The 16,520-nt window shown below is 43.1% G+C and overlaps 1 protein-coding gene across 1 annotated transcript in view; it reads left to right on the top strand.

Moving 5' to 3' along the window:
• Window positions 1-14,596, top strand: part of CCDC13 (coiled-coil domain containing 13) — a 33,492-nt gene extending 18,896 nt beyond the window's left edge. Inside the window, exons 8-15 of the mRNA XM_065399817.1 lie at window positions 1,243-1,419; window positions 3,694-3,900; window positions 5,153-5,295; window positions 7,116-7,199; window positions 8,063-8,191; window positions 10,749-10,903; window positions 13,607-13,721; window positions 14,437-14,596. Coding sequence (XP_065255889.1) covers window positions 1,243-1,419; window positions 3,694-3,900; window positions 5,153-5,295; window positions 7,116-7,199; window positions 8,063-8,191; window positions 10,749-10,903; window positions 13,607-13,721; window positions 14,437-14,596 — 1,170 coding nt within the window. The remainder of the gene's footprint in view (window positions 1-1,242; window positions 1,420-3,693; window positions 3,901-5,152; window positions 5,296-7,115; window positions 7,200-8,062; window positions 8,192-10,748; window positions 10,904-13,606; window positions 13,722-14,436) is intronic.
• Window positions 14,597-16,520: the final 1,924 nt, after the last annotated feature.

The following is a 16,520-nucleotide window of genomic DNA, read 5'->3' as shown; positions in this document are numbered from 1 at the left end:
ACTTCCAGCCATTTGGATCATGTTACACCTTTTTCTCCAAGATTGAAGAGCCCATTATTAAATATTTGTTCCCTGTGTAGGTACTTATAGACTGTCATTAAGTCAACCCTTAACCTTCTCTTTGTTAAGCTAACTAGCTTGAGCTCCTTGAGTCTGTCACTATAAGGCAGGTTTTCTAATCCTTTAATCATTCTCATGGCTCTTATCTGAATCCTCTCCAATTTATCAACTACAGACACTCCCCGGGTTACGTATACCCGATTTACGCAAATCCGCACTTACGGAAAAACCTCCGTAAGCTAGAAATAGGAGATTTTTTTGTTTGTTTTGTTTTGTGTAATGGTCGGGTATATGTTTCCGACTTACGCAAAATTCGAGTTACGCAAGGCGTTCCAGAATGGAACAATTGCGTAAGTCGGGGAGCGTCCGTACCTTCTTGAATTGTGGCCACCAGACCTGGACGTGGTATTTCAGCAGCGGTTGCACCAGTGCCAAATACAGAGGTAAAATAACCTCTCTGCTCCTACTGGAGCTTCCCCTGTTTATGCATCCCCGGATGGCATTAGCTCTTTTGGCCACAACGTCACACTGGGAGCTCATGTTCAGCTGATTATCCACCATGACCCCTATGTTTTTCAGAGTCACTGCTTCCCAGAATAGATCCCCCATCCTGTAAGCATGGCCTACTTCCTTTGTTCCCAGAGATATACTTTTACATTTAGCTCTATTAAAACACATAGTGTTTGCTTGCGCCCAGTTTACCAGTCTGGGGTTCCTCCAGATTTCCAATGGTCTTACTGAGATTGGAATCTGGCCCAGTGTCGCCAGTGTGTTTGTAATCTATAATTTTATGTATTTATATTGTGATGCTCTTTATTCTTCAGAGGAGGATGTTAATCAACAGTGTAGTCACTTCAATTATAGGGCAAATGGCAGATCAGGAACACAATGCTTCAGGTTTTGGTACAAAATTATAATTTGCTTCATTGCAAAAACTGAATCTGCTTAAATCCAACCAGATTCCTGCACACTGAGTGATGAGTGAAACATGCAATAACAATATAGCTATATTTCTGTTTACACAGAGGTGAGTCACTTTTTGACTGCCAAGCCAGTGCACAGCTCTGGATTCTAAGGGACCGTGTCTGCTTCCCTGTGCTCCCTTCAGTGAGAAGATGCATGTAGACTATGATATGATTGATCTCTTCTGTCATTTCACATTGTTGGTTTACATAATTGCAGAAACTCAGTGGGGAACATAGCACTCTCCAGAAAGATCATGAGGATGTGAAAAAAAAACTGGATGCATCAAAAGCCAGGAACAAAGTGCTGTCCAATGAGGTGAAAGCTCTGAAAGGACAAATCTTAACGCTGCTGGAGAAAGGAAAGCACGACGATGAGCTCATAGATGCCTTACTGGTACAGTCTGACTATTGCAATCCCGCCCAGGCATTACAGGATTAGTGCTCTAGCTATAATTAGCGATAGCGAAGGCATATTACAACATAGTGACCAAAACATACACTTAGGATAGTTAGAGGCCTGTAAAATTCATGGGTCAATCCTAGGTTTAAGAATGATCCAAAACTTCTGCATTTTATATTGAATCGTCTTCAGACACAGGTAAAGATTTAAAATTGGCACAAAGGGAAGGGTGACGCATTTGGAGGTGGCTATTGGCGGCATCTCTCATAAGAAATGTCCAGCAGAGTTGTCATAAAAGGTGGAGACAGGGTTGTCTGGTAGGTAGAAAAGGGAACTGGGAATCAAGACTCTTTAGATTCTATTCCCAGCTCTGCTGTTGACTCACTGTGTGATCCTGGGCATTTGGTCAACGTTTGTCAGGAATGCTTACTAATTTTGGGTGCTTCAGTTCTTTGTTGCCCAACTGGAGACACACAAAGCCTGATTCACAGAGGTGCTGAGCCACCTGCAGCTCCCGCTGACTTCAGCTGGAGTTGTAAGTGCTCAGTACCTCTGAAATAAAGGCCTAGGCTGGCAGTCAGAATCAGAGGACACTGAAAGTTTTTGTCCAGGGTCACACAGTGGGAATGGAATCTAGAAAGTCCCAGTCCTGTGTGTCAGTTTTCCAACCTGCAAAATGGGGGATAACAATAATACAGTAACTACTCACTTTACGTCGTCCCGGTTAACGTTGTTTTGTTGTTACATTGCTGATCAATTAGAGAACATGCTCGTTTAAAGTTGCGCAATGCTCCCTTATAACGTTGTTTGGCAGCCGCCTGCTTTGTCCGCTGCTTTCAGGAAGAGCAGCCCGTTGCAGCTAGCTGGTGGGGGCTTGGAACCAGGGTGGACCAGCAGCCCCCCATCAGCTCCCCTAAGTTCCCTGTGCCGCAGCTGCTCAGCAGACTATCAATTGTCAGGCAGTTCAGCTGTCTCTCCCCCCACTGCCATCTGCTGCTCCTGCCCTCTGCCTTGGAGCTGCTCCCAGGAGCCTCCTGCTTGCTGTGCAGGAGGCGGGGAAGAGGGGTGCTAATGTCAGGATGTCCCTCTCCCCCCGATCCTTTACCCCATCTCCACAGAGCGGGAAGGGGGACACACAGGGCTCAGGATGGAGGGAGCTTGTTGGCAGCAACTGCTGTCTCAACTTGCTGATCTACTTAAAAAGGCAATGTACTTAGAGTGGGGTCAGCCTACTTAAAGGGGCAATGCGCGTCTCTCTCTCTCTCTCTCACACACGGTGTGTGTCTCTGTCTTTCTCTGCCATGCTGTCTCCTCTCCCTCCATTCGTGCTGCCTTGTAGAGTGTGAGGCTACGTTAACAACAATGTGTTAACCCTTGAGGGCTCAGCCAAGTGCTAGTTCATCATGTAGCAGAAATATCCCACCCTCTTCCACCCTCTGACTTCACCACCTCAACCAAGCTTCACAATCATCATTGCTGTGTACAGTAGTAAATTGTTTGTTTAACACTTATAGTGTGTGTGTGTGTGTGTGTGTGTGTGTGTGTGTGGAGAGAGAGAGAGAGAGAGAGAGAGAGAGTCTTCTGTCTGACAAAAAAATTTCCCTGGAACCTAACCCCCCCATTTACATTAATTCTTATGGGGAAATTGGATTTGCTTAACTTTGTTTCGCTTAAAGTAGCATTTTTCAGGAACATAACTACGTTAAGCGAGGAGTTACTGTACATTCTTTGCCCAGGCCCCACCCCTTTTTAGTATGATCATTAAGGAGTAAGCCTTTTTATCACTCATTGTGTTGCCAAACACTTAACCTTACTTGTACCTGCATGTAGGCTCCGTTCACACTTGCATAACAGCCATGCCCTGTGCAGGGCTGTACAGGATCGAGGCCTGTGAGTACTGAATTATCTCGCTCTGCAGCATGTTGCTCTGCATTATGCAAACTGTGAAATCCTTGCAGTGGACAGATGCTGAAAGTACTTGACAGTCAAGCTGGTCCCAAGACACTATTAGAGTAGGAACTTAGAACGTGGTGGACCAAATTTATCCCTTGAGTAACATTACTCACTTTAATGGACTTACACCAGGGATGAGTTTGGCATGGTATGTTAATACTACAAAATCTGGATTCTGGCCATGTATTGCACTACTGATACCAAAATGTGTCTCTTACTTGGGAATAGATTTAGACGGGAAATATGATTTTATGCAGATTTAATGATCACTATATACAAAAAAGAACATACCACGTGTCGTTTCTGCTTCACCAGAACGAGCAGAAGCAAATGCATGAGATCTTAAAGCACCTGAGCCTGCAGGATGAGAAGAACAAGGAGTCCCAGCAGAGTCTAGGCCAGCATTTGAACAGCGAAGCTCAGAAACAGAGCAGTCTCGTAGGGCAGCTCCAACAGATGGTGGCTGAACGAGAAGCCAAGATTAAAGAGCTGGAGGAGGAGATGGGACTGCTCACACTTCAGGTAAACCTAGCAAAATATATTAACTATAACAGCAGCTCCCTGAGGGAATTATGTTCCCATTTCTAAAAATGCTCCTTTCCCCACTTAATCTGAGATTTCTGCTAGTTCAGAATACCAGCACTCAGCTGCTTCAATAGCTTCCACCAATGCCAGGGGTAATCTATCAGGGAGACTTTCTCTGAGTTTCCTCCACACCCGTGTGACATTTCCTCACAGCTTTTGGGCGGTGGAGATGGCGTGAGTGCAAGTCCCATCTAAGCTTTGCAACGTGATTGTCAAAGCTGAGTTAAAGTAAAGAAAAGCCACATGTAAATACCTTAAAACCTTGGCACAAACTAGCCAAAGTCCGGAAAACTCAAAACATAGAGTGATATTAGTTGTTAACTTGCAGTTGTAAATAGGGTGACCGGGCAGCAAATGTGAAAAATCAGGATGGGGTGGGGGGTAATAGGAGCCTATATAAGAAAAAGACCCAAAAATCGGGACTGTCCCTATAAAATCGGGACATATGGTCACCCTAGTTGTAAAGCAAGTAAAAAAACTGCCTTGGTGTGAGATAAGGAGCAGTTAGTCCTCTCATGTGACTACTAATCTCTGGATTATTTTGCCAGCACACTAATATAATAAAAATTTCATAGCCTTCCTGGGCTATTGTGTTCACCTGCTTTGGGATGCCTTACATTTGCCTATGCACTAGGATGGTCCATTGGTTAGAGCACTAACCTAGGTTTTCAGAGACCTGGGTTCAATTCCCTGCTCCACCAAATACTTCCTGAGGGACCTTGGGCAAGTCACATAGCCTCTTTGTGCCGCAATTCCCCATCTGTAAAATGGAGAGAATAGCACTGCCTTACTTCACAGAGGTGTTAGGATGATAACTACATTAAAGAGTGTGAGGTGCTCAGAAACTGCAGTGATAGGGAGCCGTATAAGTACCCAAGAGAGAGAACTTGAAGCAGAATACATGTTAACTTTGTGGACCTAGATTATGGTTTGATATGAAACTCTGGAGTTTCAATTGATTCACTTAAAATTTTAGGCGGGGGTTGTTCAAACCTGAACCTCAAAGTGGAACTCCTGGGGTGGAAACTTCCCCCGATGGACAGGAACCAAAGGTTCCCAGGAAACCTTGTAAACCAAAAACTCTGGGATGCACACAGCTCTGTCTGTAAGCAACGTATCAGCTCTGGGTGCAGTTCTGGTCTGCTGCATCAGCACAAAGCATGATGGGCTTTCTATTTTGCTCCAGCAGCATCAGAAGAAAGAGACCATTGAGGAGGGCAGTTCAGATGTTGCAGATTCACCATCTTCAGAGCACTTAGAAGAGCAGAGTTTTACTCTAATCAAACCACCAGCATCGGCAGGCGACCATGTTGGAAGGATCGGGTCTGCTCGGTAAGAAAAACTTAATTTGAGTCTTTAAAATAGATATGAATTATTAAAAGGAATACTGTCAGCCAGGCCAAACCACAAATGCAGCTTCAAGACGACTGTGGCAGCTCATTTGCATTATAAGGAAATCTCTTAATCATGTTATCACTTAGACATTTGTCCTGGGACACAGAAAGATCCACTTATCCACTGATATTATGCATTTGGCATGTTTATAGTACAGCTCATTCTCTCTCTGACTCAGATAATATTCCCATGGTTGGCTTAAGTGCCTTTGGTTTTGTCACTGAGAGAAACCGGGCAGCTAATGAGCAGGCTTCTGTAGGTGGCCTTGAAAATTAATATGAAACTCTGTTTTACATAAGCTATAAATCAGTTGTGTATTGTATAAATCAACAAAGCTGCTTTGGGTAGGATTTCTTCACAGAAATTAGGAAGATTTAAGACATCCAGTAAGCTGTTTTTCTTGAGTACCCACCAACCGACCCTACCTAAGGAGCTGTCTTTTTGTTTACCGTGGTCGTTCTGCAACAAACACAGGTTCTGATTCTCATTTACACTTGGGCTGCTTTACCACACTCTGGCAATGTGTAAAGGTGCAATACAAATGCTAGTAAATTATGTTAGCACCCACTTAAAGGCCCCTGTGCACTGCTAGTGTGGTACAAAGTGGCCTTTGTGCAACTGAGACTCAGGCCGCCAGGGTTTTCATAAAATCTCCTTGCTCATGCATCTGTTGTAGTTGAAGCAAATAGGTTGTCATTAAATAAAACTTAACAATTTTTGTTGTGGATAGATTTGGGTCTGATCCTGCTTCCTTTGATGTCAATGGTAGGTTTTTGCCTAGACTTTAATGGAAGCAGGATCACAATCTTTGTGTGTGTTGTGAGCATATTGCTTTGTACTGGCTTGTAGCTTAGAAAAGACAGAGAGGTCCTTCTGCAGCTAAAGCACTTCCCCTCGCACTGTCGGTCCAGCCCTGATTTGGGAGCCGTGGTTTATTATGGAGTGGAAGGGTCTCCAGAGGTATGGCCCCTATGATTTTGATTCTCTCACTTGTAACTCCCCAGAACAAGTTTTCGTGCTTTTAGGTGGCAAACCTGTATATTATCCAAATCGCTTCAACTCTGTCTTCACAGGAGGAAGGCCACCAGTAACATTAGACTAAGGAAGCTTCCTGACTTTGTTAAGCACTTTATAAAAGCACCCAAGTGCAATGCATTAACTTTAGCCTAACACGCATGGCTACCATAGCTATGTAAAGAAAATACTTATATACCCAGGTGTGCACTGAATGAGGCCAAGCCCTGCAAGCGCCGTTGTTAGCTTAGTGGGCACTGCTCACTCCCTTACTATTAATATTTTGATGAACAATCCTTTCCATTTATTTAACGGAAATTAAAAGTGGATCTTCTTTTATTTACAGAAAAGATCAAATGAAAAATGCTATAAAGAGGGGATACAGACAACCCTAGGGAATTCCAAACCTGAAATACTTCATTTGTGCTCAGTTAGAGCACTGTTGTCATTACCAGCCTTACCTAGTCTTGGAATGGATTAACCAGCTGTCACCCATGAGAGATTTGTGCATTGTGTGGCATTGTGGCTTACCTTACCCCTTCTGTTGGCAGCAGCCCCAAGAGAGGGAGACATGATCACATGCACATAAGCTGGTCTGACATTCTGTCCAGTAGAGGGCAGTGATGAACACACACGTTGTAGGACCACAGACAGTACCAGACCTAGGACTTTATTATGTAGAGCAGGGGTTCTCAAACTTCATTACACCGCTGATGTCGAGTTTTTTGTTTTCTTCCTCATAGCACCATGTCTAAGATGGGGCACACACTTGTAGAATCTGCAGCTACAAAGCCTTCGCCTCCAAGTAACAGTGTCGCATCTGGGAGGTACGTTTACAGTCTTTTGTATAGGTGTGGGGAGAATTCCATTGGCACCCACCAGACAGAGACCAGCATACTCTGAGCCCTGTCTGCATCAGCTAATGACCCTAAACCTAGTGAGGGGCCCTGATCTTTGTAGCAGAAAAGCTCCTCGCTAGTTGATCGCATCACAGTGTTTTGACTCAGGCTGGCTCTTGTTTGTGTTCTCTTAGTTTCTGAAAATAAATGCTGGGTTTCTATCCCACCTCCCAGTGTTCACAGTACAGGCATGAGCCCTAGACATTCCTGTGTACATCAATGGGAGAGAAAATAAGGGAAGCGCACGATGGGGTACCTGGGAAATCTGCCTGGCTTCTTGTATCAGATTGCAGGCAAAAGAATGCAAATCCCCTGCACTAATGTTTGAAGCCTTTCTGTTGGGGAAAATCATTGCCAACCGAAATGCTGTTATTTAATAGATGGTCGTAGGTATGCCCAGTGCTTTGCGAATACAAGGGCAGTCTCACTACAATGGGTTGTAGCACTGGGATGGGAGCAGGTGTTGGTGAGTAGATCGGTGCTGGAAGGTTTAACAAAAGACCTGTGGTTTTAAGGGAGAGATCTGAAGTGGGAGAAAGAAGATTAGCCAGCGAGAGGTGGGAGGCCCTTCCAAGTGAAGTCGCACAACTGTTTTATTTACATAGTGCAGGCTGGGTGGTGGTTGGAGTCGGGGGGCGCAGAGATTGGTGGCACCTCTATTTTGTACCTTGGCTAGTAGGCTTAGTCCCCAGGCTAGTAGGCATTTGGTACATTTTTCAAGCCTGTCTTTACTTCAGTTGCTTTCAGTCATGGGAAATAAACCGATCCCTAAAGTTTTTGCTGTTTCTTAGGCTTGCTGACACCGAGAGCCCAGATCTGAAAGTGTTGCAGACACAGATCACAGAGTACAAGGCTCTTTGCCATGCTGCTGAGGTGGAAAGAGAGAGGCTCACAGAACTAGTCACTGTCCTGCAGAAAAGGTAGCAGCTGATTTTGATATTTCCCTTTGTGATATTATTATATCTAGTGGTTAAGAAATCTTTAGACCTACAGGCATTTGAAAGGCTCTGTAGTATGCAACCCAGCATGCCATCAGATATAGTTGTTTTTAGTGATATTTTGTTTTTAGTGGGTCCTTTTTGCTTTGCTCACCATATAATAAATTACTAAATTAATTCTTATGTTCTTATGTTATAACTTTCTCAGTAATTCTCCTTTTCAGCTGATATTCCCCATGCATCGCTTCAATGTAATGGCGACGCTTTTTTTTGCTGAAAGTTTTAGTAAAGCCCATTAATCTGATTGAGTTATAAGAGGGTGAAGTAAACATACCCTTTGCTCTTTAGAAACATTTAAGATGCATTTTTTTTTTGGACACGAATAAAATCCAGAAGTTTTGACTCCCAGTCCTATGCTGTAACCCCTAGACTCTCTCTAGTATACACACAAAATTTTTGTCTGCTTTGTAATGCAGGAAGTTTGTTTGCCTTCTTTACTTATTTTACATTGAATATTTTGTGTTATTCCACTTGCCTATATTTTGGTCTGTGCATTCCACTGTAGACAGTTATATGTATAATTTCAAACGTTGAAAAGGTAGGTATCACTCACTGTTCCTTTACAGGCCGAGCCTGCAAACACGCACGGGCAATTGTACTCACACATGCAATCCCAATGACTTCAAGGGACTGCTTGAGTAGGTCAGGATAAATGTGTAAGTGTTTGCAGGATTAGGCTCAAATTAACATGAAATAATGACCAAAAACACCAGAGTCAATGAAATTCACAGCTAAGGGTGATATTTACCATATAATGGTGACTCTGCAATTCCACAATCATCACACATTATCATGGGCTCTCCCAAGACTTATCGCAAAAGTCTCACAAAATTCACTTACAAGACCTCTGGATAATATAATATAGTTCCATTAATATTTTTACCATTAATATATAGAAAAATGATTAGTCCCCCACACACACTTGGGGGATAGGTTGCTTAGCCTCATCTACATTACTTGAGTTTAAGGTCAAGAAAGAGCAATGGAAGTGGTTAGATAAGTGGGACTTGATGAGAGACTGCACAGATTGCCATGATTTAGGACTCCATTGTGCAAACACTTAACCACTGAACATGGTACTTTCTGAAGTCAATGAGACTACACTCAATAGTAAATATTTGCAGGATTGAACCCTGATTTTGGAAAGGAGAACAGCTGGGGGGACTTGATTTGAGTTATTCATATCGGTGGAGGCTGTTGCAAAAACGGACCAGTCCCTCACTTTCACCCCTTCTGTCTAATATGAGAACTAGGGGACACTCGATTAAATGAAAGGGCAGTGAATTTAGAACCACTAAAAAGATATACTATTTTATCCAGAATGTTGGCAGCCTATGGAGATTCACTGCCACAAGAGGTCAGAGTCTCTCCTACTCTGGATGGATTGCTAAAGGAACTGTATAATTTTATGCTTATTATAACACTTTTAGCTATGCAAGCTAAGGGAGTAATAAAAATAACCAAATCTATTGCTTCAAGAAGTAAGCAGCAATCACCTCCAGAGGTCAAGAAGGATATTGCTCTTCCTTTGTATAGCACTATACAATAGTTGAGGTTCATTATAGTTTTGACAACTTCCCATGAATCATTTGGTATCAGCCACAGCCCTAGGTAGGATGCACCATTGGTCTGATGCAGTTTGGCAGCTCCTGTGGTCCTGTGTGAGATTTTCTGATTAATCGTTTAAGATGCTGCATGGGATAACTATGAAATAAAGACATGTTCCCACTGAATGACCTTCAACAGCTCAGCACTGCATGCTGCCCATTAACTGCATTCTTAATACCATCGCTGTGTAAAGTCTCATGGTATTTCATTGCCTTCAGTCCCATGCACATTTTTTCAAAGTACTTTCTAGTGGCTGAGTTAATAAAAGGCAACATCCAGGAGCAGGTGGGCGAGGTTCTGTGGCCTGCAGCATGCAGGAGGTCAGACTAGATGATCATGATGGTCCCTTCTGGCCTTAAAGTCTACAAGTTTCTCTTCATTTCAAGGAGATGCTTGTGGAAATCTTCGCTATTTACATAGGAGACCAGAACAAGTACATATCAGATAATGCTGTTAGACCATTTTTACTACTTTGCTTCTATGCTAGTCCAGTGTATTAAAAATAGAAGCAGTTTGTTACTGATATAATTATTGGTCTGCCATCAACAACCTACAACATCGGTGGTTTGTTGTATGGGAAGCTTACAGTGGTGTCCATTGCTGAGGGACCCGGGCAACTTCCATCAGTAAAACAATTCCTTATAATATATAACTGAACCCCATGCTCATTAGCTAACTCCATCTCGCAAACGTGGCCGATGCCTTTTGGATGAATATCTGGAATATCTGCCCTTGGGAGATTAGCGCGTGCATCCATTCATCTTATTGTGAGCTGTGCATCCAAGGGCAGAATTTGAAACTAAGATTGGACAGTACTAGAGTCCTGATAGCCTGAGCATAAAAAAACCGACCCACTTGTTTTGAACATCAGGGTGGTCGAAAGCAGCGATAAAGTTTTGGAAGCTGAGAAGAAGCTTCAAGAAGAGCGACGTCGATCAGTCATTTTGGAGCAGCATCTTGAAAAAATGAAAATGGATGCAAGGAAGAACGCAAACAGCCAGAAACCCCTCCCGAGGAACAAAACAGGTGAGGAGCGGCATGGTATAGGGAGTGCCAGGGAGTGTCTGTCACCTAGTCAACTTCCCCATTTGGCAGCCAGGAGATGTGAATAACATCTAGAACCCCGAGCTTGTGCAGACTTATACGTGTGCTTAACTTCATGCACTCAGTTCTGCCGAAGCCAATGGAACTACTAATGAAGAAATTCTGGCCCCACTTGGGGAGTTTGCCATTGACTTCAGTGGGGCCAGAATTTCGCCCACAGTGTGCAAGCCTTGGCAGGATCAGGGCCTACAGAAGAAACTTGAAGCTGCTATGCACTGCCACCAATTCTAGCACTGTATTCTCGCTGCTCTTTTGCTTGAAAGGTTCAGCTGAAGGTTAAACTGAGAACAGAATTAAATGATACATCCCAATTTAAGGCCTGTCAGTGTCTATGAAAAACTATTGCTGGTCTTGAAGTAATTAGATCCTGTGTCATTTATTACCACTAAAACAGGATAATCTGCTGCTATAAATATGAAAGCCTTACTAACATAGTTAAAGAAGAAAAGCTCATCGTGGATTGTAAAATTTTTATTTCCTTGATTAGATCCGTTTATTGCTTATGGACTGTAATCCTATAAAATGTCTAAAAACAATAAAACTGTATATATTCTTATGGAAACTTTTACAATAGTTTCCCTTTTTGTACATACTTGAAATATATAGCGGATGTTACCAGGGATCAAAACTTCTCTTTGGTAAGGAACCCATCTCCTTCTTGCCTAACTGGTTCATTATGTTCTCTGTACATTGTCCATCTCTGTCCTCTCCCTACACACACTTCCTTTTGCTCTTTGGGCCTGGAGTAGTTTGCTTGGTTTTCATGGAAGGGAGAGATTCTACTGCGGCCATAGCCCATTTCTCTGCAGTTCATCTGATCTGAGTGTGGTGTACTTGGTCAAGTCCATAGTTAGCTGAGAAAGCTCTAAACGGAATGTCTATTTGTTGCAGGGAGTGGTGTTGGTTATTCACTGGATGTCGCTCTTTTCCCTCTCAGTCCACGTCCCCATAAACTATTAGAGTGCATTGTGGTGCTGAAGGGGCTGTCTTTTGGAGGAGATATAAAACAGAGGTCCTGACCACTTGTGCCCTTAGATGTATTACTATATGCTACCCACTTAAATTTCCCCTGCAGTCACAAATAGAGATGGAATCTTCTCTTCCTGTCCTAAGCCATTTTATCCAGTTATTGTGTTCTGTGCTTCACCCCAGAGCTGTCGGCATTTCATAGTTGGATGAAGCACAGCCTATGTATATCAGTTTGCAAGGCACTTTGGGATGAAAGGTTCTGTGTATATTAAAAGTTAGCTCATTATCACTGTATACTTCAGGACCAAATCAGCATTCTGTTTAAATAAAGACTAGTATCATCGCTATTAAATGACAGGAATTGGTACATAAAGGTATTGAAATCAATGGGAACAGGGACCCTAAAAATACCTTTGAGGCTCTGGGCCTAAGTCCATAACCTGAATGGATTGCAACCCTATTCACCAAAGTCTGGTTTTTTTGTTGTTGTTTTTTTAATTGTTCTCAGTCCCTTCTAGTGATTTAACACTCTCTGGAGTTTATACAAGCAGCAAATCGACAAATCTTAAAAATACCCCTTTAGCAGAGAACTTAGTTTCTCCTAATGGTGTTTCTGCCAGATAATTCAGGAAAACCAACTGCATAAAGGAGAGACTACAGTACCCATTAATGTTCCCTTTCCTTTCTCAAAGTGCTAAATTGTGAAGGGCTGATCTAGTTGTAAATGTTAATGTTTTTATTCTCTCACAGGCAGAGAATTTAGGTACTAGTGCTAGCAGAGCATTGTTGGTATAATACAAACCAGCACATTTATTTGTCTCTAAAATTGCTCCTGTTTTTATTTTGTTTTCCTTGTTCAAAGAAAAAAAATGGAGAGCAGTTTGCTGAGTAAAATCCAGTGGGGATATAGGTAATGACTGTCGTGTTTGCTGATCAGTTCTCTAAGATAAGATAGCAGGACAAAGGCATCTTCTCCATTAGGCAATGTAACCAGTTTTTCTCATGTATTTTACTTCCCTCCCCACTCACCAATTGCTGCACTTGCAAAAGGAAGGATCAAGACCTAGCACCTTTCAGAATTGCTTTGGCAATGAGTTTTCCTGTCTATTTTAATTGTTGGGAACATTCATGTTCATACAGGCCCCAGTTCAGGAAAGCATATAACTTTAAGCACATGCTTGAGTACTTTCCTGAACTGACGCCATAATTGCTTTCATTGCGAAGATCCCAGAGTGCTTTATGAAGCCGGTCTCTGTGTATAACACACCGATATTCATTTCTCTCGGATATTTAGAGAGCACCAGTCACTGTAGTACTGAGTGAAATACAGTTTCAAGATAAGCTTAAAAAATAATCACATTCCGTTCACACCTCCTAGGGGTTTGGACACTTGCACATTTTATATAGAATAATTTTATTCTTCCTTCACTCTCTCACTCAACTCACCACTGATCCTGTTTACAATTTCACTGAAAGGAGATTACAGAAATCTACCCTATGTATTTACATTAAATTAATGCATGTGCTCAGACTGACCAAACCCCTCCTATTATTTATCCTCCATCTCTTGAGTTCTACAGTAAAGCCATGTGCTGTTGACTGCAAAGAATGGCCTTTGTCCTGTAACAGAACTCCATGCTGTGATTAAATTTACAGGTCAGGCTGCTAATAGCTCCAGACATACCTTGACTGCGAGCGATAGGAAAGATCTCACTGCAGCGCAGCTCTCAGAGGTGCCACTAAAATCTCAGATAGAAGAACTGACTACAAGGTATGGCTTTTCTTTTCGTATTCTGTATCGCTTTCAACTTCTTTGAAATGGGGCTGAAATTAGCCCATCCTCATGTAGATTAAACCAACCCCACTTTTAGGGTCATGATTCTCTGGGCCACATCCTCAGTTGGTGTAAATCTGCTCCAGTGGAGCTCCTCTGATTTACCCCGCGCTTTTGTCTTTGTTGGCAGGACTCTGACAGCAGCATAAGAACAGCCGTGCTGGGTCAGACCAATGGTCCCTCTAGCCCTGTGTCCTGTCTTCTGACAGTGGCCTGGGCCAGATGCTTCAGAGGAAATGAACAGAACAGGGCAATTATCGAATAATCCATCTCCTGTCATCCACTCCCAGCTTCTGGCATCGGAGGCTTAAAATCTCATAATAATTATACGAACACAGATTCAGGAATGCTAGGTAGACATAAACCACTAAGAAGAAAGGAGCCTTTTATTACCCATTGATCTGATGCATGTTAATGAGAGTTGGATGTTTGTCAGTGGCAAAATAGTTCTCAGCGATATCAGGGTAAAGAATCCTGACTTCAGAATATCCCCCTTTGTATCAAGGGGATGGGAAACAAATGCTTTAAAAGTCTGATATTTCTCACTCCTGTTGTAAGATTCCCAGCGAGCATGTGTCTCTGTCCTTGCGGCTGATGCACAGTTCCCGTTTGCCGCAGCTGGAATGAAAATTTCCCCTTTGCATTCACATAGGCTTACGATCCAGCTGGATGAGAACGAAGCCTTGAAGACCGCCCTGGAGAGCACTGTGAACATGAAAGAAGAAGACTTCAAACTGTACCAAGAGACAATGGGCCAGGTGAAGGAGATCTTCCTACAGGCTTTGAGGCAGCAGAAGCAAGAGAAGAATTAAAGCAGGACATTCAAAATACTTTTACAGTGCAGCAGGGGGGAAATCCAACAATAGCTCCAGTGATTTGAAATGCAGCCGGGGTGTCATCATGTAGCTATTCTCCCAGATTGTTTTCTTTCCTTTGCACTTGCAGGAGAGGGTGAGAAATATTTCAGCAAATTCCTGGCGGTACGAGTCAGCAAGAAATGGGTTCTCGTAACCTTTTAATACTGTCCATGCAATTGTTTGCACACTATGGAGCTCCAATGCTGCAGTCTTAATATGGGCAAAACTCCCATGGGTTGCAGTGGGCGTTTGTTGAGTCAGGCCCTCTATCTGCATGCTACTGTCTTTATCTGTAAATATAGGACATTTTTCACCATCCTCAAGTTCTGCTTTATGAAACCGGGGGGCTAAAGCTAAGTTTCTTTAATTAATTAAAGTGGCCAGAAGCAGCACACTGATATTTATCTAAGGTGGATTTTTTTAATAGCACTCATCACTGTGGTACCTATGCGCTGAACAGGTAGGTTAGCTCTGCTTGCCAGTGTCTGCAATGAACTTGGCATGGAATTTGGCTCTTTGCCTGTCCTAGGCTCCGAGTACTCTGTGTGTGTTGACTGTGGCAGGATTGCTTCCGCAGGTAGGTGGGGCTTGCAGGTTACCTCCAAGATCAGTCAGACTTGCTTCAGACTAATCTCTGCTAGCTCTGGGCCTCAGCTGAAGACACCGTATTGCCTGCTCTCACACATTTGTCATGCTGTTCAGCTCTTGGTCTCTCTTGGAATCAACACCAGCAAAGACACTGAAAAAAACCAACCACACTGGTGGTGTCCCCCAGCTAAAGTGACTAGGAGTTTTGATCTGAAAATAATAGTGTCTCTGTCCAGTATCCTTGTAGCCCAGCACTTTAGTCAGCAAGACAAGTGACATCAGCTGCAAGCCAATTAGGCATCAACAGGCAGCCTGCCAGCATGGAGCCAACAGAAGAGATTGCCAGCAAAAGTGTAGCATGGGAACTGGGTATTTAGTGGCTTTTGGATAGCGTCGCTCTGTTTCTTAACGTTCAAAGCCTTTTTTAAAAGCAGCTTCTCTTCCCTTTCCCATTAGCTTGCACGTCTCGTTTTGATCAATTGTGTTTCATTCCACAGGCGTGAAGGTTGTCTAACACTATCCAGAACAGTAGGTGAAAAGAGGATTCACCATCATGCATTTCAGAAGGCTACGGACTCACTTCTTCATCCTGGGATCAGGTTCTGATTCCACTTACCCTGTTGTAAGGCTGGAGTAACAAGAGAAGGAAATGCAGTTATTCCAGATTTAGTGAGATCACAGTCTAGCCTCTGGTCTCCAGATCTTTTGGCTGGCGTCAAAAACTCACCCCTGAGAATTATCCAGAGTTCCCTAAAGGTTGCTGACCCTAAGAGGAGGGCTCAGTTTTAGGGAGAATCCCATTTTCCCCCAACTCAAAGACCTAGAGGACATTCCAAGAAGAACAAATATACAGGTTCTTATCAGTGTGCCAACAGCATGGATTGTTGATTTTAAATAACTTGGACCAGATCCTCAGGTGACATAAGTCAGTGTAGCTCCCTTGAAGCCACCAGAACTATGCCAGTTTATACCTGCTTAGTATCTGGCCCCACGAGGCTGAGTCAAATTTCCAGACATGACCACCAAAAATGTCCAGCTGTGGGTTACAATGTCTCTTTTACTGGAGCAATCTGGGTGGCCATTTATAAACATTTGGCCATGATCAGTCTAATTTTTCTAGAGCAGGGGTAGGCAACCTATGGCATGGGTGCCAAAGGTGGCACGCAAGCTGATTTTCAGTGGCATTCACACTGCCCGGGTCCTGGCCGGGAGGCTCTGCATTTTAATTTAATTTTAAATGAAGCTTCTTAAACATTTTAAAAACCTTATTTACTTTACATACAACAATAGT

The sequence above is a fragment of the Emys orbicularis genome, chromosome 2 (genome assembly GCF_028017835.1).
Source record: "Emys orbicularis isolate rEmyOrb1 chromosome 2, rEmyOrb1.hap1, whole genome shotgun sequence".
NCBI lineage: Eukaryota > Metazoa > Chordata > Testudines > Emydidae > Emys > Emys orbicularis.
This window is presented reverse-complemented; position numbering and strand designations above follow the sequence as displayed.